The sequence below is a fragment of the Netta rufina genome (assembly GCF_964035555.1).
Source record: "Netta rufina genome assembly, chromosome: 2".
Taxonomy (NCBI): Eukaryota; Metazoa; Chordata; class Aves; order Anseriformes; family Anatidae; genus Netta; species Netta rufina.
Genome location: NC_140124.1, coordinates 149,706,836 through 149,732,275, shown reverse-complemented (window position 1 = coordinate 149,732,275; position 25,440 = coordinate 149,706,836). Strand labels below are relative to the sequence as shown.

The following is a 25,440-nucleotide window of genomic DNA, read 5'->3' as shown; positions in this document are numbered from 1 at the left end:
TCTGGGTAGATTTGGTGAGATGTCATAAACTCAATTCTAGCTGTTGACTGTACTGAATGACTAATCAACTGGTTCATATATAGGTGTCTGTACTACAGACATTTTACTCCTTCATAGGATATTAAAAACATAAATCGCTTTAATGCCCACACATTGGTTTTGTTTAAAGAAATAAATTGCAATCATTCAACTACTCAGTAGGAGAAAATGGGGAAAAAAAAGTAATTTGAAATTAGTTCGAATCTTCCTGTGGAAGATTTGCGGTAGGTAAACTCCTCTTTAGGCTCCTACATGTTTTGTTGTTTTTTGCTTCTATAGACTCTGACATTTAATTGAATTTCAAAATGTATTAATCAATAGTTTGTTAAGGAAATTGTGAATATATTGATTGCTTTAAAAAAAAAAGACTTTTATTTAAAAAAGAGGAGGGTGGAGGATCTTGATCATAGCAAGTGTTGGGAATTTTGGGGAATTGGGTATATATCTGAAGTGTCTTCCTAGGAATGCTAAATCTTGAGGAAGCAATAACAATGTCACAGTAGAGGCAAAAAAAAAAAATACCTAAAATTACCTTGGGGCAGCATGACACAAACTTCTTACTCCTGTTACTTTTTTTAAAGGAGATGGGCATATTTCAGCACCCTTCTTTGACCTTTTCCCTAAATTCCACTGATGGTCATGACTATTAGTGTCTAAAGTTAATTTCCTTTCTTAAGAAAGTTAAAAGGAAGTTATTTATAACTCCGGAGGGTTGTGCTTTTTTCTGATGGCTAGGAATATATCCTCACCTAATTTGAGGAGTTGTTTAATCAAATAACTTGAGAGTAGTTAGCAATACCTTAGTAATTAGTAAAGTTAGTAATGGTTCAGTTTAAATCTCTATTTAAACCTCTCTCTATATATATAGAGAGAGGTTTATCATATATATCATATATCTATATATCATCTCTATATAGAGAGAGATGTTTTATGAACCTTAAATCTTGCCAGTCTAGAATTCTTTGAATCACACTATTAGTTGTAGTTTTCCATTGCTTTTATGTAGCTGTATAAAAAGAGCAGTCCATTTCCTATGTTCTGTTGTAGTGCCAAGTGGAAAGTAATTTTCTTGTTTTCAGTGATGAAAGGTTCAGATCATGACAGTACGTTTGAGACTAAACTTTGAAAACTGAGAATCCAATTGTATATTTACTCCTTCAAGGAACTATTGCTCCTTGAGTGTTAAAAAGACTGCGCTGATTATCTTGTCCTGCCAAACATTTGACAATGTGGGAACTACATTTCTAGTTTTTTTAGTTTGTTTCTTGTGCATGGCTTTTTCTTTTTTTTTTTTTTCTTTTTCACAATTTCTAGCATGAACAATTTTCGAAAATCAGTTCAGAAGTATTTACTAATACATAACACATCTCATGTTTATTTTATATCTAACAGCTATGCTAACTTAAATACAGTATCTTTATAGTTTTTAAGCCTGTTTATACCAAAATTATTCTAGAGTCATATTTATCTATCATGTCATATTGTCTGCTGTTACTTTAGTAGCCATATTTAGTCCAAGATATGAAACTCCAGATCTCCGGCTTCTAACATCCCTTTAAAGTTTTTAAGACTATGAAAAAAAAAAAAAAAAAAAAAAAAAAAAAAAAAAGTAGATTTGTCATTGTTTGTGAAGTACGGTAGAAGATATAAGTAGTAGCTTATTCTAAATTAAGGCTTATTCCTTTAATGCCTTTCAATTAGTCAGGAACAGTTGCCATGAGGATTTTAGCTTTGTTTTAAATCTGGCCCTTCTGACAAGCCAGGTCAGACACAATCATGCTGGTCTCAACTGTTTTGGAGGCGTACATGTATTCATGTCCAAACTTTAAACTACTATCACACGTGCCCATTTCTCAGAATGGAAAAATAGTCCTAAATCAAGATATATTTAAAGTAAAATAAATTTTCTTTTTAGTCCAACAGGCAACCAGCTAAACTGAATTTATTAACCTGCCAGGTGAAGCCAAATGCAGAAGATAAGAAGTCTTTTGATCTAATATCACGTATGTAGCAATTTTAGTACCGTCTTGCATTATGTGGGATTTCTAAAAATGTTTTGAAGTCTTGTGATTACAAGATACTTTCATTAAGAACAAGAATGAGGCTACAGTTCAAATTCAGATCTGTATCCAGATACATGCAGTGTCTCATGAGTGTTTGGATCCCTCTAGTTTTGAAAACAGGTTGAAAAGACCAATAAATATAGAACGTGTTGTGTGTGACATTAGTGCTGTTCATTTGTGACAAGCCATGAAATGCAGTGCTGTTTTCCTAAATTCAGACGGACACACGTTGTGCTAAGCTGTTAAACATAAGCTGTATCCGCTTGGTAAAGGGGAAGACCTTGTTTTAATTCGTTATCTGTTTGATTTATTGAGCACTATTTGGGGTTGAAGGTGAGGGAGTAGAAGCAGCAAGGTGAACCCAGTTTCTCTTGTTCTCTTATACTCCTTGCAAAATATTAATTATTTTGTCTAAAATTGGTAGCAACTTCTGTATTCTCAGCATTAGAGCTTCTATGATTTCACTTCTCCCTGTTTTGGTCTTTGTATCCTTTAGGTTTTTAACCATTTTTGAAGTAGATGAGTATGGATTTCAAGATTTACATATACATTATTAAATAGCAAGCAGTTCAGCATTCTATATTTACAAGAACAATCTATGAAACCTTTGAATGTGAGGGCTAATACCCAGTTTGTATCTCATTCTTTAATAAGCAGAAAAATGTTTTAACCAAGACAGAAGGAAAAATACGATGGGAATAAACTATTTTCTGCTACTGAGGTATCAGATTTGACTTCAGAAAGGATTGTGAGATAAAATACAACTTATGCTAATTATTCTTTAACATTTTGAAGCATAGGTTTTTGAAATACATATTCCTGGTGTAAATCAGAATTCACCATTTCATCTTTCTGTGTGTTGTTGTTGGTTTTTTTTGAATTGTCTTCCACAGCCATGAATTACTGTCATAGGTTAAGATACATTGTTCTTAAAGACTCTGGTTGTTGAATAGGTTTAGTAACAGTTTCATTGATATTTTTTTTTTTTCATGTGTCAAATTAAAAGATGTTTGTTTATTTCAGATAACAGAACATACCACTTTCAAGCAGAAGATGAACAAGAATACGTAGCGTAAGAATGTTTATACTTTTTCAAGATTTCTGTCTGTAGAGGTGTGTGTATGAAATCGTATGTAGCAGTGGAATTATTTTTCTCAGTTAATGCAAAAGTAATGCACACTTATTTTGGTTGTTGAGTGTATACATGTAAACTGTTGTGTTTAGATTTACATGTATTACTACAAGGTGCTATGAAAACCTTGTAACATTAAAATAATAAACAAAAACAATCAAGAGCTAATTTGGATTGTGTACCCTTCCAGAACATTTTTTGTGTCCAATTGCTTGGCTAATACAGTAGATGAGATTATTAGGGTTCAAATGAAATATTTTAAATTCTTCTTATCTTAATTGTCAACTCTCTTCTGCAGTTACGTCTTCCCTTTTTTATGTCTTTTTTTACATCCTTCTGATGCTGCCTTTTTCTCTAAGTTAAAATCATTAAGTAGATAAACAACTTCTATATAACATACAGAAATTATTTAGAAGTAATGCGTCTTTTCTACAATAGGCCGAGAAATAAGTAACAAAGCATATTTCTGAGATTTTGTACTTTAGAATCCAGTAACTTGCTTCATCAGTGCATGTTTCCAAACAGATTATTTCATTAAAAAAAAAAAACAAACAACTTCCTGCTATGGCAGAACCCCTTTTCCTGAGAGCCATGTGCCACTTGTTTTTTCCCTTGAATATTGCTTTCACAGTCATCAAAAGGCTGTTGTGCAGAACATCACGATCCAATGCTCATCACCTGAAAAACCTAGGAATAAAGTTACAGTGAATAGTGCAGCAAGCCTGAGCCTTCCAGGCTGCCTTGTTTTTCAGGATTGTTGTACTTTTATTGCTTGTCCATCTTCTAATGGAAGACTGTTGTCTCTGTTTTAAAATTATGGAGAATGTTTGATAGATATTCAAGGTATTTGGCGGTAGTGGGAGGCAACAATGTCGACAGCTCAGCACTGGGAGGAGCAGGTGAAATGAGAAGCTTGGAGAGTTCTTCATCATGCACCTGGTTCCTCCCAGCGTCTTCCACAGCCTTATGTTGGCAGAGTGCAGTTAGTGTGTTATGAGTTATCAGTGCAAAGCTGACTTGCTTAGTCATTCTGGAACTTAATTGTTCCAGTAAGTTTATTAGTAAGCAAGAAAATATTGCTGGTCAGTAATGCTCTTTATGAGTAATATGGCAGAGATTTTTGTGTCTTGGCCATAAATTACCATGTTGGTTTAAAAGAGGAAGCTGCTTTTTTTTTTTTTTCTCAGTGCATGAGCAGGGGAATACCTTACTAAAATAATTTTTATTATTGGCAGGTTGATAAACTCAGTTTAGCTGGCTGCTCTTGGACTCTTGAAATTCCAGGCTGGTTTTGTTTCCCATTAAAAGTATAAATCCCATCTACTTTGCACTAGAATCTAGTTTATCGTTTTAAAATAAAGAGGCTGGGAAAATGGACTTGCAACAACATTAAAATACTCCACTGCAAGTTTTAAAGGTCTCATGTAGCTAAAGAGGCATTATTTGCATCCCAGTGTTGCAACACATGCTGATAAACTAATAGAAGCTAAGGGCATTTTGCCTGCACTTTGGCACTGTAGGCCACCAGCAAAAAGTTACTGTAATGCTACATAGTCAAGTGTTCCATTTCATAAAATTATTGTAGTGCCCCAAATAATGCTATGTGATTTGAGATGCACGTGGAATCACTACTTTTTTCTATAAGAACATTTGTACACTAGTTTTAGTTCATGAACCAGAATGGCTGCTATTGTGTTGATGGAAAAACTACAATAAAACCAAATGTTTTGTTTTCCTTGTGCAGCCACTGAGTAGGAGCTTAATAGCTTTGTTATCTAACATGTCATGTGAACAGAACCCTTTGACTTCCAAACTTGTTGATTTAAGACTGTTCTGTATGTACTACAGGCTGCAGTTCCTCGCTAATACTTGTCACCCTCTGGTTCCAATTTCCCCTTGATTTGTATGTGCGCTTCTCTCATCTTTCTCCTCCACTTTGTTGCGTTTTTCCCACCTAATTTTAGTGCTGCCACTACTCCTTTTTTCCTTGTGCATCCACTGAGAAATAAATGTAGAAATAGATTTTCAAATCACTTTCCTTCCAGCCTCACGTTTAAATGGAAAAAAAGCAAGATGCATTTCTTTACGTTTAGATGACCTTGCATACTTTTTCCTTCTGTTCATTTTGAACTGCTTCCAAATAGACCTTCACTGATAAAGAAATAAATAAAAATACATTAATAGCAGACAGTTTAAAAGACAAGTAATTGAAGCTCACATTCTGTTACAGCTCAGTTACTGTATTCCCTCAAATACTTCCCTGAGTTCAGTGCCTTTTTTGATTCTTATCCAGCCAGCTGTCTGCTGACCTTTAATTACTGCTTGACTGTCCTTCAGAATTCTCAGGTGGTTATTCACTTCTCCAGTAGATAAAGCACAGGGTGGGGTGCAGTGGTTTTGTGTGTGTATTTGTATGTGTATTGTAAAAAACACACACTCTGACTTTAAACAGATTTTTAAAAAGCATTTACAATAGTAGATGCTTTCTAATGTTGATAATTGTGGATAAGGCCAAATATACAGTAGGCATGACTTTTTAGTTCTTTTCTACCACCTTTTTTTGAAGGTTAAGAGCATATCCTTTTCTGTGGGATTAACTATTCTGCTATTATGCAAACATATAACTTCAATCTATCACTGAGAAGATGGAATTGGAAGGTCCTGTTGCTAGTTCCATACAAACTTGTGCCTGAAAGTTTGAAAACTACTAGACTAATTTTGTTCTGTTTATGTTTACATGAAAACAGCAATGTTGTGGTACAGATTTTCAGAAGACAAAGTTTTATTGAAAAAACAAAACACCACCACCAAAACTATTAACACAGTTATTCTGGATTTCGATTAGCTTAGAAATACTGAAGACGTAAGAGGAATCTGAGTAAGACCAAGGGAAACTATTGTGGTCCAGAAAAAGTGCAGCAGAAAACTTGGACTACCTATTTTATTCTGTTAGATACAAGGCAAAGCAATTGTTTGAGACTTGAGTAATTTTTAAATGATTTGAAAGAACACTACGCTATTACCTGAAGCTTTTTGACTGTCAGCTTTATGCTGGTAGTGTTGTGAAACCAACCAAATATATTGAAAGAAAGAAAATTAAAAAATGGGGAAGGAAGAAAAGAAAAATGACTGGTACAGATAAGAAAAAGAGGAAGAACAGCAGTGAGAAAGTTTTTATAACTTTTGACATTGACTCAATATGGCATAGTTATGGCATAGTTACTGATATGAATTGTTTTTTTCCGAACGTACAGCATGCCAGGAAGGCCTGGCCACCAACTGTGGACTTCATGTATAATTAGCATTAGTTATTAAGAATAAGTCTATTTTTGTCTTTGTGTTAAATTGGCTTGCTGACGCTGCGTTACCTTGTGCTTTGACCGTCTCGCAGATGACACCAGGGACATGTGGACTTGGACAGTGGCTTCCTCCTAGCTGAGGAAACTAAACAAAAATAATTTGTTGTCTTAAAATTTAGAAGCTCTTGATATGGAAATCTGTGTCGAACTAACAGCTGGCTTAGTGAAGTCATGTTTATTTTAATTACATCTAATATTTTTAATTGTTACTGCATAATTGAGTTTTATTCAGATTCTTAATTTTTAACAAACTAATGAAATCGTAACCCTGAAAAGAACTGTCAACAAAGGTCAGGATAAATTTTGTTGCTCTAAGCTTAATGATTATTTTACTTCCTATGTTTACCACAACATTACTATATCATTAGAAGCAAGGCACTGCCTCCTCTTACATTTTAATACCACCAGATTTCATCAGAAAGATTGCAGAAGAGTGCCATCTAGCGTGGGTCCTTATACTGTGTCATATAACTGGAGAGAGAAATGCATGTGAAGGTTGATTTCAGGTTATAAACTATGGAGCGAAGTTATTTCCAAACATTTCCATTTCTTTTATTTTTAAGATTAAATTTTCACTAGCTCTTTAAAGCATTTTCTTTAAGGTACAAGTTCCCAGATTATTCTCAGCCCACATATTTCAGAAGCATGTGTATATGAAGTATATAGTATACGCCGCCCATATACCTGTTCAGGCTCTGAATCTGCATTGCAAGACTACTTACATAAATTTACCTCTGAAACCCTTTAAAATTATCTTTGCATTATTATTTCAAGGAGAGATTATAAACTTCAGCCTGAATTTTTATTAGTGTATTTGGATTATCATAGATATTCTAGCACATTTCAGAATGATGGTTGGAGCTGATTGTAATGCTGTAAACAGGAAATGGAATGAGGGCACTGCTAAAATATTTCTGTGCAAAATATCTGCAGCAGAAGTAGATTTAAAACCAACTAAAATCATTATACTTCAGAGGATTTCTTAACATGCTCTTCTTGTAAATTAGGTAACGCTGCGTCTGCAATGTGCTTGTCTTTAGTGTAATCACTTTCTCCACTTTGGTTTGACCTTTAAGGCAGCAGCCAGAGGTTTGTTTTGTTTTTAATTAAAACATTATGGTGTAATCAAAAACTGGCAGAGTGACTGCACAGGGAAATCTAATGCCTGAAATATCATTAGGGAATCTTGATTTGCTGCAGTCAGCAGGTGCTCTTAAAACTCAATGTTGGTTATCAATATCGTTACTCTCCTGTCATCTTCTCTTTTTGAACTCCTTACCCATTTGTTGCCATGGCCATTTTCATTAATGTGGCCATTATGCTTGGCTCTGGTTAGTGCACTGAGACTTGCATTTTGAAAGGCAATCAACATCTTCCAAAATGTGCTTGCTCTGTCCTCTGCAAGGAACGATGTACATGGAAGAAAATAGTGGTTAGAATTTCTTCTACTAATGGGATAGGCTTTAGGAAAATCTACTTTTTAGGAAGACACCTACTTACGACAGCTAAATTTACAGGAGTTTATTGGCAGCCTTTCTCTTCCACAGCGTCTGTTTCTTTGAGGAGACTGAAAACTGCACTGCTTTAACTTAAAATTTGATTGCCAAAAGGGACCTTAGATTTGAGACCTGTATTCTCTCTGTCTTTCTGTTCTTACCTTTTCTCAGTTCTTTTCCTTTGTGTCTCAGTTTTTCCCCTATTCGGTCCCAAAATGTGATTCTTCCTCTATATCAACACTAATATTTTGTTCCTGGAAAACTTTCTACTGTTTATAGATAAATTTGTATTTGCAAATGCAGATCTTCATTAAGGTCTTTATCTTGTGCTAGATGGATATCAGTACTGACTAACAGCAAAGAAGAAGCATTAAATATGGCATTCCGTGGAGAGCAGAGCACAGGGGAGAACAGTTTAGAGGATCTGACAAAAGCCATTATTGATGACATACAGAGATTACCCGGCAATGAAGTCTGTTGTGATTGTGGCTCACCAGGTATCTCAATTTGCTAATGTCATCAACTTCTTGTTGCTAGCAAAGTGTTTTCTTTGGAGGTGCAAACTAATTTTTAAGCAATATATTGATCGGTCTTCAACCTGCTTTTAAAAGAACAAATATTGACTTTCATACGTTAGTTCTGTTTAATTCACTAAAATATTTTTGTGTGTTGTCTGTGCTTACTTCCAGCAGTTCAAGCCCCTCTGGAGTTTGAACTGTTCTTGTTGCACTGTCTCTAGATGCTTGTTGCACTTGAATGGAAGTTGCTTGGCATCACTGATCCTGTGCATGCTACTAAGTAGAAGTGAGTAATGCTTAGAAAATGACTGTGGAAAACTTGACCTGGCCCAGATTTTACTCTGAGGTTTTATCTTGGCATGAGACTACTGGAATTGCAGTATCAAAAAATATTTGTAGATGGAATAAGTAGTTTTATGCAAAGAAATGAGACCCAGAGTTAGAATCCTATCCAATTTTATCTTCAGAAGTACACTTACAGGCCAGTTATATGTCACTTGGAGTTTAAGAAGCAGCAGCTTGGCATAGGACTACTGAATTGGTATGGTACTTGGTAGCTGTTACAGCTTTCAAATCTAAGGAGGTAATTCAAGAAGATGATCTTCACTGGGAACTGAGTAGATAGAATGTATCTTGGAGATGCTCACTGATGCAGAACTGATCCACGTGAGAAATACCTAGATAGAAACACAAAGTAGAATATTGCAAATTAATTATGTCAAGTCCTAGAATTGGTTCATTCCATTATTTAGTTGTGTAAAGCTACAGAAATTTTGGATTACAGTTCTAATTAATCTTCTAATTTATAGTGGAGTTTTAAGCTTCACTCCTGCACCCCAGCTCTCTGCTTTAAAGTCTTGATTTAATGCTTTATCTGTTAATATTTCGGACAAGGAAGATTAATTTGAAGACACGTATGTATACAAAATATGTCTACAGTTACTATTTTTCCTTCAAAAGACTGATCTTGCTCCTTAAGTAACATTTGTAATCTGAGGATGGAGATCTCCACGACAGTGCACTTTTTTTTATTGGACTAACCCCTTAGTTCCTTAAATTTTCCACAACATATTACTATTCTACGTGTTGCAGAATGCTATGGTCAATTTTTTTATGAAGAAATACTATTTAAGAAGTAAATATTAAGACTTCAGAAGTTGTCAGCAGTGGAATGTAGGATGCCTGTTATTTTTAGAAACGGGAAACAAAAGCTCACCCTCTTTCTAGAAGAAGCAAATGTTATACGTGTTAATGTAGTCATACATTATGGATTTAGAAGTCTAAATTCAGTGCCGTTGGGACTGTCACTAAATCTGAAAAAACAAATTCTGTTGGTCACAATGTATGGTTATACTTGCACTGCATTTTTGGGAAAATTATGAGATATTCTTAGTTTATTTCCATTTGTTAAAAGGTTAAATGAGGAATTATTTCGGATTACATTTGGATTTCTTTCCACCATAGAAAACCCTTTCTTGAACTTCCACTAAATATTTTGTTTTTCAATTCTACAGATCCAACGTGGCTATCAACCAATCTGGGCATTTTAACCTGCATAGAGTGTTCTGGAATACACAGAGAAATGGGTGTCCATATTTCTCGAATCCAGTCTTTGGAATTAGACAAATTAGGAACGTCTGAACTCTTGGTAAGTTTATTTTTTTTTCTTTTTTTTTTTTTTGTGAGTTCGCAAAGTTAGTATTCACTTAAAGCAAATTTTGCCAAGCATAAGTTTCTGTTAAGTCTGAGCATTTTTCCAGAACTTCCAGATTAGTGTACCAGCATTGTTCCAGTGTTCATGCTGCTAGTTTTTCATTGTTTTTGTATCTGAGGCAGTTTATCCAGAAATACAAATAATTAGCTGTGGCTGAGAAGTCACAAAAACTGATTTTTTTTTACAAAAAAATCCTGATTCACACTTGATTTTAATTGCTTTCCATTTTAACGTAAGTATTGTGCTTTAATTTTGCAACTTTTTGTGTTCTACTTTTTGTTAATAGTGTGGAAAGTGCATATTACTAGTCCAGGTTTTAGCTTTCTGTTATTTAAAAAAAAAAAAAAAAAAAAGACAACAAAAACCTTTTTTTTTTTTTTTCTTTTTATTGCAGCTGGCCAAGAATGTAGGAAATAATAGTTTTAATGATATTATGGAAGGGAATTTACCTAGTCCTTCACCTAAACCGAGTCCATCAAGTGATATGTAAGTTTTGAATCTCTAAATTCTTCAATATTAATTTTACCATGGAATATATACATGCTTGTAAAATGTCTTAAGCAATTAAAAAAAAAAAGCTAGAAGCTAATCAAAAAAAAAAAAGAAGCTTAAAAAAAGCTAGAAGCTAGACTACAATGGCAGAAAACTTATTTTTTAATTCCATCTGTGGTGTTTCTTAAAAGTTAGTCTTCTGCTATCTAGTTGCATTTTAGCTACTTGAGCTTCCCTATAGAAAACTGTAAGTTTGGACTTCTATAGAGCATGCTACTGAATCTTGAATGTTTTTCAATTTTGTAGTGCAACCTCAAATGGTAATGCCCTTGAACTACGCTGACACTAGTTTCAGTACTGTCTTGAGGTTGTGACACGCTTTCTCTTCCTTTCCCTGGTGTAGGAGTTGAACAGAGAGCATAACAGATGTGGTTTTGCCAGAAGACCTTTTCATCTGTTAGGCTGTTCTGTAGCTGCTTTCGTATGTTTTTTTCTTTGAGCCTGTTTTTCATGCTTGTATTTTTAATATGTAGGTGTGTTTCCATGAGAAATCACGTTTTAGGCTTTGTTTTTATCTTTGATATTAGTTACCAGAGTGAGAGTAACTTTCATATTTAGCAAGAATGCAGGATACAATTGAACAAATACGTTATTTCAGGGTTGTTTACAAGAAAAGCATATGTTACAGTAATAAATAAGTCTTCATCTGCTAGAAACTCTGAAGGGAGGGGGAAAACTGAGTTAGGCAAGGTGATTTAAAATTTAAATTGTTGACCCGTTTTTCTAAAAATTTCTAAACCAAGCTCTATTTTCACACCCCACAGGACTGCACGTAAAGAATTTATCACTGCTAAATATGTAGATCATAAGTTCTCTAGGAAGACTTGTGCATCTTCAGCAGCTAAACTGAGTGAATTACTTGAGGCTGTCAAATCCAGGGATTTACTTGCACTAATTCAAGTCTATGCAGAGGGGGTAGAGCTAATGGAGCCACTGTTAGAGCCTGGACAGGTAAGCTTATCAGGTAAACAAAGCTGAGTATTTTAAGTAAAGTATATCTGTAAAATGTCCGGTACTGCAGGCTGCTGCCTATTTTGCTAAAAGAAAAAATGGATTAAAATGTTTTTCTGGCTTTCCTTAATGTGATGCCCTTGTGGGGGGACAATAGAAGACTGTGTGTGTTGCCAGCAGTTAGTTTGAAGGAGTGTGAGATGCAATAGTACTGTGATACACTATTGTAGGTACAGCTTTAGTATGTTGAAAAGCAGGGTTCTGCAGTATGTTCCTTTTAGGAAAAGGACCAGACAGAGAGGGTTTGGCTTATTACTAACCCAGAGAACCCAGAGTCAGCTGATGCCACAGGCAGTATCACATCTGCATTTGAAGTAGCTGCTGAAGGAATACATTACTGGCTGTATACAGGTCTCTGTGTATTCTATAGGAGGAAGCAATAAATGTAATGCCTGCACAGCTTGTAATTAAACATTTACAAAAGTATAATTCTATCAGCCAGGAAAAGGCTTTTTTTTTTTTTTTTTTTTTTAATTTATTTAACACAGTTCTGAATACTTAACAGTTCCTGCTGAAGTCAGTAATGGTTTCTCTGAAAATCAGTCCCATTTCACTTCAAGTATCCATATAGAAATGTTACTCTAGAGCAGCATAACTTGATTTTATAGAGGTTGTAGAGGTTTTATAGAATGCTGTGCAACCACTTGATCAGCCAAATTTTTTCCCATTACTTTTAAACTCAATATAGAGAGATCTCAGAACATTCTCAGCAAGTTCTGTGAAAGCAGATAACTTGGCAAAGGTCAGAGCACCTGCTGGTATTGAGAGTTTAAGTTCAATATAGCCCCAGCACTGGAGATACCACAGGATGCTTGTTATGGAAACACTTTTGGATGCTTTTAGTTACTAGCAAGTTCAATAGTTAAAGGCTTTTGGGGATTTTTTTATCCATCATTATCCACCCAAAGGGAGGACTGGTTATGATCAAGCTATGATCTCAGAAAGAGTGATGCCATTTCCTTTGAAGCATGCAGTGTCTGTTTTTGAGATATTTCTGGATATTTTTCTGTAGAATAACTTACTGTAAAAAAGTGACATATTTCAGGTCTGGTATAAGTTCTGCAGGGAAAAAAAATGCAAAAATCTAACTTTTATTTGCATGTGTTTAGGAGCCAGGTGAAACAGCACTTCATTTAGCAGTCCGGACTGCTGACCAAACCTCTCTCCATCTGGTTGACTTCCTTGTACAAAACTGGTATGGATTGCACATTTTTGATAAAATTACAGAAAATGTAGGTGTTCAAAGCCATCCTTGCAATGCTTTGGATGGTGTTTATCACTTAGAATTATTATCCTTCCATATCTTTCAAAAAAGCTTAATTTAATACCTTTGAGTTGACCTTTATGTTCCTAGTCAGTAGAGGGGGAGGAAAGAGTAGAATAAAAACAGAAGGAAGTTTCTGTTTTAATCTTAATTTCATTTACGTAGAGCAAAAAGATAATTGATTTAGAACATATGAAAATGAATAGTTCAGATAAAGTATGGATGACAAGTTTCTAAATACAGGACAAACACAAGGAAACAGAGTGGAAAACAAGGATCTTTATCAGAAAATGATGAATAGAAGTTAGAACACCTCTTTCAAAGTAAATCTAGTAGTTCATTAACTGTGTTAAGTTAAAGGAGTTGGTAATTGCTTGGCTTTTGCAGAAAGGTGAGAGATTGGACAGTGAGGGAAAACCTAAAAGATTCATCAGGGCATGCTTGACCTAGGGGCTGGGTGTTTGATTTCAGGAATGATTTATTTCCCCTTGAGCACAGGAAATCATACCTGCTATTTGAAATGCAGTGAGTGAATGTTTTTTTCCTTCCCTTCCATGTTAATGGAGCACTGCATTTAGGCATCGTTAGGGAGGAAGTTTGGTCCTCCAGTAACAGCAGACTCAGAGTCCTTGTTCCTGGCATCATCTCTGGCACTGTGCAGATTAGCTCTGTAACCTTCAAGTCACTTGAACTTTATTCTACCACTACTTGTTTAAGTTAAATGGAATATTGACTATTATAAAAGTGTTATTTAAACAAATAAAAAACTAAGCAACTGATATTCACTAGCCATTTGGGTCCATAATTTAATAGTTGTATTAGAAGCCAAGTTATGATTTTGAGTATTATTGAAAATTTTATTTTTGATTTTTTTTTAAATTTTTTATAATTTGATATGTTATTTATGTAACTTTATAGTTTCTTTGGGTAACTATCATTTCATATGTGCTTCTGTCAGCGTTCAATATTTTTGTCTGAATCTCAAATGTAAGAGGACTTTTACACCATATGGGCTCAGCATTTTGCCTGCTCTTCCTGTTCAATATGGGTAATACTGAGTGGAGGAATAGTTGTCATCTCCTGAGCTTTTCATTTTTATAAATGTGTATTATATTGATCCAAATATATGTTAATAAGTTTTTTGGATAACCTTTATTTTAGAAGTTGAAGACTGAAGGAAGGACACTGTTAAAAAAAACCCTGTGAAGCCCTTTGCACAGCTTGTCTTTCCCTAACTGTGTACCCTTATGAACATCTGTAGATTCTCAGTCATTTTCAACTGCAGCTCAGGAATTTCCAGCAATATGCTTTGAGCCATAATTCTTAATAGTCTTGGAGTAATATTCATTTGAATGAATAAAATATTCACTTCTCCTTTAATTCTAATTCATATTCACCCAATAAAGTATTTAAGTGAAATCATAACTATTTTATTATTTATAGAGATGCTAGATCTGAAATGAATTGCATATACTGTATGTTTTCTTATTTTTTTTTTCCATTTGTTTTTAGTGGAAACCTGGATAAGCAAACAGCATTGGGTAATACGGTTCTACACTACTGCAGTATATATAACAAGCCTGAGTGTTTGAAATTGCTTTTGAGGGGGAAACCAACTATTGATGTAGGTAAGTGCATTATTTAATATTAGAAAACAGTGATTTCCTAAAAATTCCTTTAAATTTTCAACCACTTTTATTTATGTCCCACTGTATTCTGAGCTTTTTTTGTTAAAACAAACAAACAAAAAAACCTCCGCTGTGTTTTAAAGATGAAGATTTTCCTGCCAACAAGCCTAAAGAAAGCATTCAGTTAAGAAATTGAACTTAGTCTTAAAAGATTAGCAACAAGAAATTTCTAATATGATATACTAGTTGATAATCCCTAGTTTTTCTTCGTTATTCTGACACGCTGTGAATACTCTGGATTCTAGGTTTGTTGTTTGTATCATAAAATTCATCTAGTACTTGTATGTTAAGGAGCTTCAAATGGCTGTTCACATTAATTCCACTCCAGATGCACGTGGACTTTGTGTACACAACAGTTAATTCTGTTTTTAATGTTAATATCACTTGGCACTGTGGCTTCACCCAGCATTCCCAAGCCACCACAGTAGCTGATCAGAGAAGGGATTAGCTCTCTCAGCTGCCTTTCTTCTTCCTCTATTTGCTGTCTTTGTGTGCAAGATACAACACTTTCTATACCTGTATCAGTTCATTTTTCATCATGTCTTAGCAGAAGTTTTCACAAGAAATGGAATCTCTGTAAACTTTTGCTTACTCTTAATATAATCAATTTGCTACGTGCTCCCCATCCCTGTCGTAGCTGGAGGGTAGGAATGTATTTTGAATCTAGCTTGTTAGGTTCAAGAGCTGTGTCATCATCTCTCTATAAAACTTGTGTGTTGTGTCAGTTCTTGCTGTAGGAAGGAAGCTTTCTCAAGAGTTAGCACAAGATGAAGAGCATGAACTTCTATTTTTCCCTTTTTCATCTTTGACATCATTTTCCTCCACTGGCCAGTCTACAAACTGTTTTAAAGTTAAGTTCATAGCTCAATGGCAGAAATCTTTGCCTTTTAGTACACCCTTAAAATACGAAATGATTCTAAAACTATGTCAAAGACTTGATATGACCTTTTTTAGCATGTATGTCCCTAATTAATAAAATGGGGAAACTAACTGAACAAGCTTAAGTGTGTATATTGGTCATTCTGGTCACTCTCTCCTAAGCAGAACTCAGAAGTGTCCTTACCTTTCTGGTGTCCCTTCCATACCCCAATCCTTGAAAAATCAAGTAGGAACACCACATTTTCTTATATCTTGAAGCACAGGTTTATTCTTAATGTCTGAAAGTTTAGAATTTATGTAGTCTCTTAACCTACATGTGTTAAGAAATACTGTGTTTTCATACTTAAGTATGCTAAACCTCTTGATCCATCTCAGATCGTTCAGTAAGGAGCCCTCTCTTCCTCCAGGGATCTTAATTCTTTCAAATTTGTATAAAACCTCCTCGAATGCATAGTTATTGAATGTGGCCTTTCGAGCTGACTGCTTTTTATTTTCTAGAATTAATGATTGGCATTCTATGTATAACATAACACATAGAGATATTTACCTACGAGGCCTCAGTTTGATTGTTTCCAGTGCTCAGTCACTAAAATCACCTTTCTGCCAGGAGTTATTTTAAAATGTAAAAGATTTTACAGTCTTCATAAATATAAAATAGCTAGAAAGTTTGTTAATATCAACTTAGAATAAAACTTCTGTCTGCAAATTCAGGTTTCATACCACTTTGTGTTAATCACTTTGAGTAAAATGTGCTTGGATCAACATAGGCATTTTTCTTTTTATTTTAGAAGTTCTCTCTTTTGAGCTATCTTACTCTGTCTGCTTGCTTTTCCTACTTAGTCATTTCAAGCTCCACTCAACTCCCTTGCCAGTAAAACTCACTTGAATAAATTTCTGTGTATTCTCTGTTAAGATGGTTAGGAGGGATTTGGGAACTGTCCCAGCAGATGCTGCTGTTCAGAAAGAACCTGATGATACATGAAATGCATGAGCAATTAAAGTGGAGTCTTAGAGCTGCAGCTGCTGTAGAGTAAATAGATGCTCTGAAAACTTTTAGAAGTTACTCTGCTAAGAATAGCGAAACTTGATGAATCGATCCTTTAAACTTCTCAAATAATTGCTCTTTCTTATTGTTGATTTTGCAGTAAACCAAGCTGGAGAGACAGCTCTAGACACGGCAAAAAGACTGAAAGCTGTCCAATGTGAGGAACTGGTAAGAATGGGGTGGGTGGGGGAAAAGTTCACTTTTTTTAAAGATGTGATCTCTTAAGATATACCTTTCACTGTATTTCAAACTTCTCTCCCAGCTGGCTATGCTGTGATCTGAAGGCCCTACCACAGATTTTTTTTTTTTTTTTTAACTTTGCAATGTAACAATCATTTTCTTTGTAACAGTTTCGGTAAAAACTTACTTCTACTGGAAATACTTAATTATTTGAGGAAGGAAGTGTTAGATTTAAAAGATGTTTCCCAGGTGTTCTTCTGAAACAGTTAGCCAGGAATAAGGTTTCTAGATCAGAGCAACAAGCTTGTTTGTTCTTAGCCTTCTAATGTGCTCCAGACTAGCATGCATTTAGCAGGCAAGTGAATTTAAGTATTATTAAGGGATTTAAAAGCTTAAGTACTGTGGAAATGTCACATACAAGACAAAGCCAGAAGAATTTGCAAAACGGTAGGCTGCTTACTAGTATTTCTCAGCCCTTTTCTGCCTCATTTTGACAATCCAGAGAGGATATTTATTTGTTCTCTGCAGCTAGTGAACTTAATACCTCTCATTTGACAATGAAAGGCTCTTGTCATATATTAGTTGTTACACAATCAAGAGAGCTTGTCCTTCACAATTCACAATCTTTTCTTTTTTTATATACGCAAGTCCACATTTTCCAGTGGTTTATCAGGTGGTACTCTTGCTGACATCTCAAGTACTCCCATGTCTGCTGTAAGCAGTTTCCAGTGTTTTGAGTGTTCCAGCAGCTGAAAAACAGGTCTGCTCTACAACATCCAGTTGGAATGGATTTTTTTTCTTTGCAAAGTATACTTAAGAAAGTAATATCTGCCATTAAAGTGAAGTAGTTGATTGTATTAAAGAAGAAACACAAAAAAAATGGATTTTATCAGTGAATTTATCTAGCAAATAATTGCATTGATTATTGTAATTGAAATTCTGCAAATACCTCAATCTATTATAGTTAGTGTAAATGCTCTGCTTCATTTAATTATTTCCATATCTTCCATTCTTGAAGAGCAAAATTATCAGCATTTTTCTCAGAAATAACAATGAGATGAGGGTAGGAGTGAGACAGAAATGAGTGAGCATCTTGTTTGCCATGGGCAAAAACAAAAGATGAAATAAGAAATATCTAAATGCTTGCAAAATAATAGATCTACTGAGCTAATTTCTGTTGCTTGGAGTCTTAACTGTGTAATTACATTAAATTTCAACTAAATTAGTTACTTACTGATAATTACTAATACTTGCATAAGAGATTGTAAATACGTTCTCTTGCAAATTTTATTTAGAAAAGATCTTGTTTGGCTACAGCCTCTCCTGAATCACTTAGTACCAAGCACTGCAAGCTGCATGCTTGCAGCCCAGAAGGCCAAACTGTGTCCCGGGCTGCATCACCAGAGGGGTGGCCAGCAGGGTTGAGGGAGGGGATTGTCCCCCTCTGCTCTGCTCTTGTGAGGCCCAACTTGGAGCCCTGCATCTAGGTTTGGGACCCCCAGCCCAAGAAGGATGTGGGGCTGTTAGAGCAGGCCCAGAGGAGGGCCACGAAGATGATCAGGGGCTGGAGCACCTCTCCTATGGAGACAGGCTGAAAGAACCGGGGCTGTTCAGCCTGGAGAAGAGAAGGTTCTGGGAGGACCTCATTGCAGCTTTTCAGTACTTAAAGGGGGATCATAAAAAAGACACTGAGCAACTTTTTGCTCAGCCAGATAATGAGGAATGGTTTTAAACTAGAAGAGGGGAGATTTAGATTAGAGATTAAGAGGAAATTCTTTACTCAGAGAGCGGTGAGGCACTGGCACAGGTTGCCCAGAGAAGCTGTGGATGCCCCATCCCCTGGAAGTGTTCAACGCCAGGCTGGATTGGGCTTTGGGCAACCTGATCTAGTGGGTGGCATCCCTGCCCATGGCAGGGGTTTGGAACTAGATGGTCTTTAAGGTCCCTTCCAACGCAAGCTCTTCTATGATTCTTAGTAGCCTACGTTTAAAGCATGTGAAGGAATAAATAATGACGGGAAATCAATGAATTTACTTCAGAAGATTTATATCCTCAGAATAACCATGAACTGCATTTTTTTTCTGATCACTGAAGTAGTAGTAGATTTTTAAAGAATGTGAATACATTGTTTGGACTGGCAAAGTAGAGGAATTGGCCTGATCCCAGTGAGGAGAAGGTAAAGAACATTTGAATACTTAAATGAGGATAGGTACCTTCGCTGTGATTCCAACACAAGGACTGTGAGTTTAGAGAGGTAGTAGTCATAGGTACAAGACTTCATAAACAGTTTTTGCCCTTCTGTTTTGGAAAGGAAGTCTCCAGATGCATACTGCTTTTGTGCATGTATGTTTTCTCCATACCATCTTTTCAAATGCTTGCCAAACATGACATCTTCTACACATATTTATAAAATCCTCCTTTTTTTTTTTGGATTTTAGCAGTTCTTCAGTACCTCAAATAAATGGAGGAGGTTTGTATGATTGCCTTGATTGAAATTTTCTTTGTAGTGTCTCGGAAATGTTAAAACTAAATATTTCCATTAATTGCTTGCTATTACAAAGCTAACTTCATTGACACTGAAGGAAGAGCAAGTATTCTAATATGAATTACTTTTTCAGCTTTCTCAAGCCAAGGCAGGAAAGCTAAACCCACATGTCCACGTAGAGTATGAATGGAATCTTCGGCAGGAAGAAATTGATGAAAGTGACGATGACTTAGATGATAAGGTAAACATGAGTTACTGATATGACTTTGCAAAAAGCTGATAGTGTTTCCATTCGGTGGAAATGAGTGAAAACTTGATATCCATTTTAACTTTTTTTTTTTCCTTACAGATACTGTGGGGGCTGTGGAGAGAAGTTAGTTTTAAGGTCTGCTTAAAGACTGCCAGAGTGCTTTTTAAATGCACTTTGTCAACCTAATTATTTTAGGCTTGAGGTTCAGAAGTTTTGCTTTGACAAGACATACAAGAGAATACAAATCAATAAACGTAGATTACTTTGTGGTCACTATTCCCTTCAGAATTCTAGGTTTTACATTTTTGGCTGAAGGAAATCCACATCTTGCATACTTACTTCTTCCATAAGTTAACAAAAAAACCCCTAATTGTTGAATCAGTAACTTTATGTATTTTTTCAAAAACTGTGCTGTGCAATTTATTCCTGATTTAAAAAGAAGTAATGAAAAGACAGAACTTGAGGGCATAGGATAATTGCCATCTGAGAAGATGTCAAAACTTAGCTTCAATGTCCTACTTTAGCAAGTGAGTTAATTACTCTGTGCTCTGTTTCTGTAGTAAATGGGAATACACCTCTCATATTTTACATGGGTGCTGTAGAAAGAAATTTCACAGATAATAAAGTTAAACACATTTGGGACTGAAAAATTCAGAAACCCAAATAATTTACATATCCTCAAGGACAGTAGAGAACAAAATGTTAATCTGTGCAAGGATCCTCAGGAGGATGACTAATGCTATACTGGAGGTAATAAACCTGCCTGAACCAGAGCTAGAATGAGGCAGATTGTGTAGCTCTGTTTGCAGCTGTTAAGAACAGTTATATACACTTAAAAGATGAGCCATACCACTGAATATATTGCTGCTTCAGTAAACAAATCTCATGTGTCAGGAATGGTTGTTTAATTTTAAATATGTATTAATGGGTGTTGTTGATCTTTGTAGTTAAGTGTCTGGTCTGAGTAAAGTGCTATTTGAACTAACAATTACTGTTACAATCTGAAAACTACTGGGTTTTTATTAGTGTATTATTTAATACATTATATATTTACTGCTTTAGTAATAATTCTGTGTATAGATTTGTTGATTCTACAATCTTTATCAGTTACAGAGGAAAGGATCTTCTAGGTTTGATCCTGAGAAAGAAAGGAACATGGGGTTATTTGTACAATAAAGTTACGCTCGTGTCTGCTAGAATATGTTCTGTTTTATTCTTTCCTGAACATATGAACTATATCTAGTATTTAGACACCTGTATAATATATTTGTCTTTCTATTTACAGCCTAGTCCTATAAAAAAAGAAAGATCTCCAAGACCCCAAAGTTTTTGTCACTCTTCAAGTATTTCCCCCCAAGACAAAATGACTCTTCCTGGATTTAGCACTCCTAGAGACAAACAGAGACTCTCCTATGGAGCTTTTACCAATCAAATTTTTGCTTCTACAAGCACAGATTCACCCACTTCTCCAACTGCAGATGCTCCTCCTCTTCCTCCTAGAAATGCTGGCAAAGGTAAGTCTGTCCTGAAACTGTTTGCAAGCAGTAATTTTTCCACAGCTGTCCTTCCTTTAATCAAATGCATTACAGTTTTTCAAGATGTAGCATAGTTCTCTTATTATGTTGATGTTTTAATATGATTCAATGCATGTTCTCAAAATCAAAGGGCACTTTGTGATGGATGGACTCATTCATCTTTCATTCATTCATGTATGTTGTAATAATAAAATAATAATTTGCTAAATAGAAGTTGATTCATTTTATGTAGAAATTATTCTTATATTTTGGAGAAACACTTTAAACCAGTTTTATTCACAAGAATATGGGTCTCTTAGAAAAGGGTTGCTGTTTTGTAGTGCTATAGGATGATGCCTCTGGCAGAGGCTATAGGATATAGCCTCTGGCAGAGGGCAAGAAGGTTTTGTAGAATTACCCATAAGGAGTATTTGTGCTACAGGTTGATTTTTCAATCTTCATTCAGTCAAAATGAGTGAGTTACATTTTCTCCTGTGATTAATAATAGTGACATTTTTGGTAGTGCTTGAAAGGGAAGAGAATTTACTTTTACGTGAGACTTAGTCTTGCTGTTGTGGTTCTGTCGTGTAGATAGTGGTTCTGTAACATACCTATCTTTCTAAGGAAGGAATTCTTCCCTCAGAGGCTGGTGAGGCACTGGCACAGGCTGCCCAGAGAAGCTGTGGGTGCCCCATCCCTGGATATGTTCAAGGCCAGGGTGGATGGGGATTTGGGCAACCTGGTCTGGTGAGAGGTGTCCCTGCCCCATGGAAAAGGGAGATTAGTACTGTGTGATCTTTAAGGTCCCTTCCAACCCAAACCATTCTATGATTTTATCTGTAAATAAGTATTAATTTTGAAGTTAGAGGAAATATAACAGGTGTTGTTCCATAATTTATGCAAATATAGCTTTAGAGAAAAAAATCATCTTTTTATTTTTCTTAATTTAGAAATAACTGAATTGTGCCTCTGTAGTAGACTTGTTAGAGAGAAGTGGTTGTTACAAAGGCTTCAACATAGTTTAAGGCTTGAGTGGTAGTGCCTCTTTTGTTAGCACTGCTGTAAATTCATATTTCTTTTCTTAACTTGTAGTCAACTTTGTTCTCAGAAATAATGGTGAAAAGCTCTCAGAAAAGTAAAGGAGTAAAATGGACAGAACAGAGTTGTTTGACATCAAATGTCAGTTTTTATACAATTCAGATGCTGGACTTAAGAACTACTGTTCCACCATCAGTCTTTGTCATGTACTGGCAACTTCAGAATCCCTTGGCTCTGCTTTTTATACAGGCTTGTTTTCCATTAAAAGGCAAAGCAATTTTGCCAGGGCATACATACTTTTTTCACATCAGATTTCACAGTCTGAACTTCTTTATATCAGTTTCATTTGGGGACTCATTTGTACTGCTTGTGACTTCACTGTGTTGAGCTTCCTGTGGGCATTACAAGTTTATAACCTTTCCCCTCCCTCCCACCCCACTTTTTTTTTTTTTTATATTCTCTGTCTAATGACTGCTACTGAGTTTCCATTGCCAGACACAGAATATTGGCATAGCTGTTCCTTCAGTCTGACCCAGAATAACTTCTTTTTTGTGTGTGTGTGTCATTATAAAAGTTACAAGAGTTGGAATCCTGACTAATTGTCAATCCCGTTTCCTTCAGAAGGTTAAGGAGCTCGTCTTGCATCTGTCTCTACTTAGTATATGTATTTAGTATGTTGTCAGCTTCAAGGGATTATAAAGAACATAATTTCTTTAGCATTATAGCTCTAATATGGATGTATTCAGAAAATTGTCTTTTTTCCAGGAAGGTGAATATTTGCCTGCATATTTCATTCCAAGTATATAATCAAGTTTCAGAAATAAGTATTTTCCTAGGTGTTTCTGCAAACTGTTTGCCAGATGAGTGCATCAACACAATCGTGAAACTAAAAATAAAATCAAATGAAAAAATGACAATTTGAATTCTTTTGTGTTTGCATGTCTTGGAGTATACACAAGAAATCCTTATTCATATTGCAACAATATAATATGATATTATCACAAAGTAGAGACCCATTGCCTTCTAATGATAATAGTAATGTTAAATACTACATCCAAGTGGAAAGTGCCAGATTTACTTTCTGAGGGATAGATTAGATGGAACTATTGTTAAGTTAAAGTCACTGGACTTCTCTGCTTCAGATATGTCAGAATTTCAGGCTGTGAGTAATGTTTTTTTGGGGGTTGGTTTCCATTGAATAACATCATAAAGTATCTAATCATTGTTTAGAAATATCCATTAAATACCTAAATCTGCACTGTCTGTGTAGGAATAATTTAATTACAGGAATAACTTAAAGACTCAAAAGGACAGGGGAACGAAATGGTAAATACCAAGAACATTCATCTGTGTGGAAGAGTTATTCTAGTGGTATCGTTGCACCTTATCTACCCCCACCACCAAAAAAACCCCACACACTTCCCCGAACATATCACTTACAAGAGAAAAAAATCAGAGTATCTCTGCTTCATAAGACACTGACACATCTTAATTGTGTCAGACTGTTTCAAAATTTTGTTTCTATAGGGAAAAAATAGTCCTTCAAAATTTAATCTGATGGGTTTTTGATGTAGTAACAGTGTATCCCTTACATCAAAGTTAAGTATACAAGTTTGATTATCAAATCTGGTTTTGTTAGGTAGGTGAAATAAATCTTCTCTTATTTGATTAAGAAAACCTTACTGTATTTTACCATATAGAATCTAAATTCAAACTTACCTTCTGTCCCCACATGTAAACTCTTACTTGTTCCTGTTCTGCTGCAAGGCCCCAACAGATACCATGGGACACTGCTAGGTCATGGAGACAGTCTGTAGGGGGTGGTTAATAGCTGAAGAGATCCCTGTTTTAGAAGGAGACATTTTGAAAGTTTCATAATGTCTTATATCCTTTGGGATATACAGATGATAAATCTCTCCAGAACATGTTTTGTATTTAAACAAAACCACCTCCCTTTAGCCTTCTGTAAGCTGGCTTCATTTGCCAGTGAAGTTCATTGGTAGGAAGGTTCCATGGTGTTTGATGAGATATCACAGCGGAGTGGAAGCCATCGAGTCTGAACTCTGTGTTGGGGAAAGAAGGTGAGTTTAAAGCAATTAATGTAATGCACACCACTCTTACCCATGTTTTTTAGTGGATATGATGTCTAAAAAATAGTTTGATTCATCAAAAAATGGTATGGATGGAAGTAAACTTGTTGGAGTATGTGTATATGGGACTTTTTTTAAAAGTTTATCCATACATCATTGTAATGTAAGTCCAAATTTTCTAGTTTGATAACTCTTAAAAAACAAACAAACAAAAAAACAACTGCTGGAGCCAAGATTATTTGTCTTCAGGTTTATTTACATTCACAAAGCAGCGAGACAGAATGATTGTTTTCACTGCTCCTTAGGCATTTGCTGTCAGTGTTGAAGTGAAGGCTCCTGCAGCACAACAGATGTGCCTGCCTATCAGCTGTACCTGTGCGAAGGAGGATGAGTGAGCCTTAACAGATAACGAATATTGGCTAAGCCAATGTATTCTACACTAAAGCAGCTTGTTTATGAATACATCTTACTTTTCACATTTTCTGCTATGGATTTAATTAATCTTAAGAGAATAAAGAATGCAGAATGAGTACGGTAGCTGCATAAGCCACCATGGTTATGCCTTTTCCATTAGTTGGTTTAACCTTATTGAGGTTCAACTTAGTTGTCTTGACAGTCGTCTGTGATCAGTAACTGTTTGAAAATCATATTTTTCATTAAACTTTCCAGCTTATGGCTGCATTATGTCTTTAAGTAGGTGAATGAATCAGAACAATAGCTAAAGAAACCCTTGCAGAAGCTTAATTGCAAATCCAAAGTGAGGGCAACATTGCTGGTTTTGTAGAAGGGTTAGAAAACCTAAGCCAGGTTTCCTTAATTTTAAATGAAAGTTAATTGGTCTTCAGTGGTCTTCCCTGTTTCTCTCGTGTGGGTTGAATATGGAGGTCAGGGATCAATTTAACGTCAGGAAATTTGGATCTTAAAATTTGCAGGCTTTGAAGCATTTACACTCTCTTGCAGGTCTAGTAGTAGGTACATAAAACTGGAGGACACCTCTGTGGTTCCAGATACCATGTCAGATAATCTGCTGCTTTTCTTGATCAGACTCCGTTTCTAAACAAATTAACTCAGTAGTGACTTCTACAAGTTGCCTGACTGCATTGCTCATAAGATTAGAAGTCTC

The 25,440-nt window shown here is 35.5% G+C and overlaps 1 protein-coding gene across 3 annotated transcripts in view; it reads left to right on the top strand.

Moving 5' to 3' along the window:
- The window catches only part of ASAP1 (ArfGAP with SH3 domain, ankyrin repeat and PH domain 1), a 125,176-nt gene that overhangs the window by 80,404 nt on the left and 19,332 nt on the right, over positions 1 to 25,440 (top strand). For 2 of the 3 annotated variants that reach the window (XM_084282900.1, XM_084282899.1), the window contains exons 13-23: positions 1,955 to 2,042; positions 3,126 to 3,174; positions 8,423 to 8,586; positions 10,122 to 10,255; positions 10,716 to 10,807; positions 11,638 to 11,824; positions 12,994 to 13,079; positions 14,661 to 14,776; positions 16,861 to 16,928; positions 19,559 to 19,666; positions 20,961 to 21,219. In XM_084282900.1, the coding sequence (XP_084139026.1) occupies positions 1,955 to 2,042; positions 3,126 to 3,174; positions 8,423 to 8,586; positions 10,122 to 10,255; positions 10,716 to 10,807; positions 11,638 to 11,824; positions 12,994 to 13,079; positions 14,661 to 14,776; positions 16,861 to 16,928; positions 19,559 to 19,666; positions 20,961 to 21,219 (1,351 nt within the window). The remainder of the gene's footprint in view (positions 1 to 1,954; positions 2,043 to 3,125; positions 3,175 to 8,422; positions 8,587 to 10,121; positions 10,256 to 10,715; positions 10,808 to 11,637; positions 11,825 to 12,993; positions 13,080 to 14,660; positions 14,777 to 16,860; positions 16,929 to 19,558; positions 19,667 to 20,960; positions 21,220 to 25,440) is intronic. The other variant, XM_084282901.1, reaches the window with a different exon arrangement.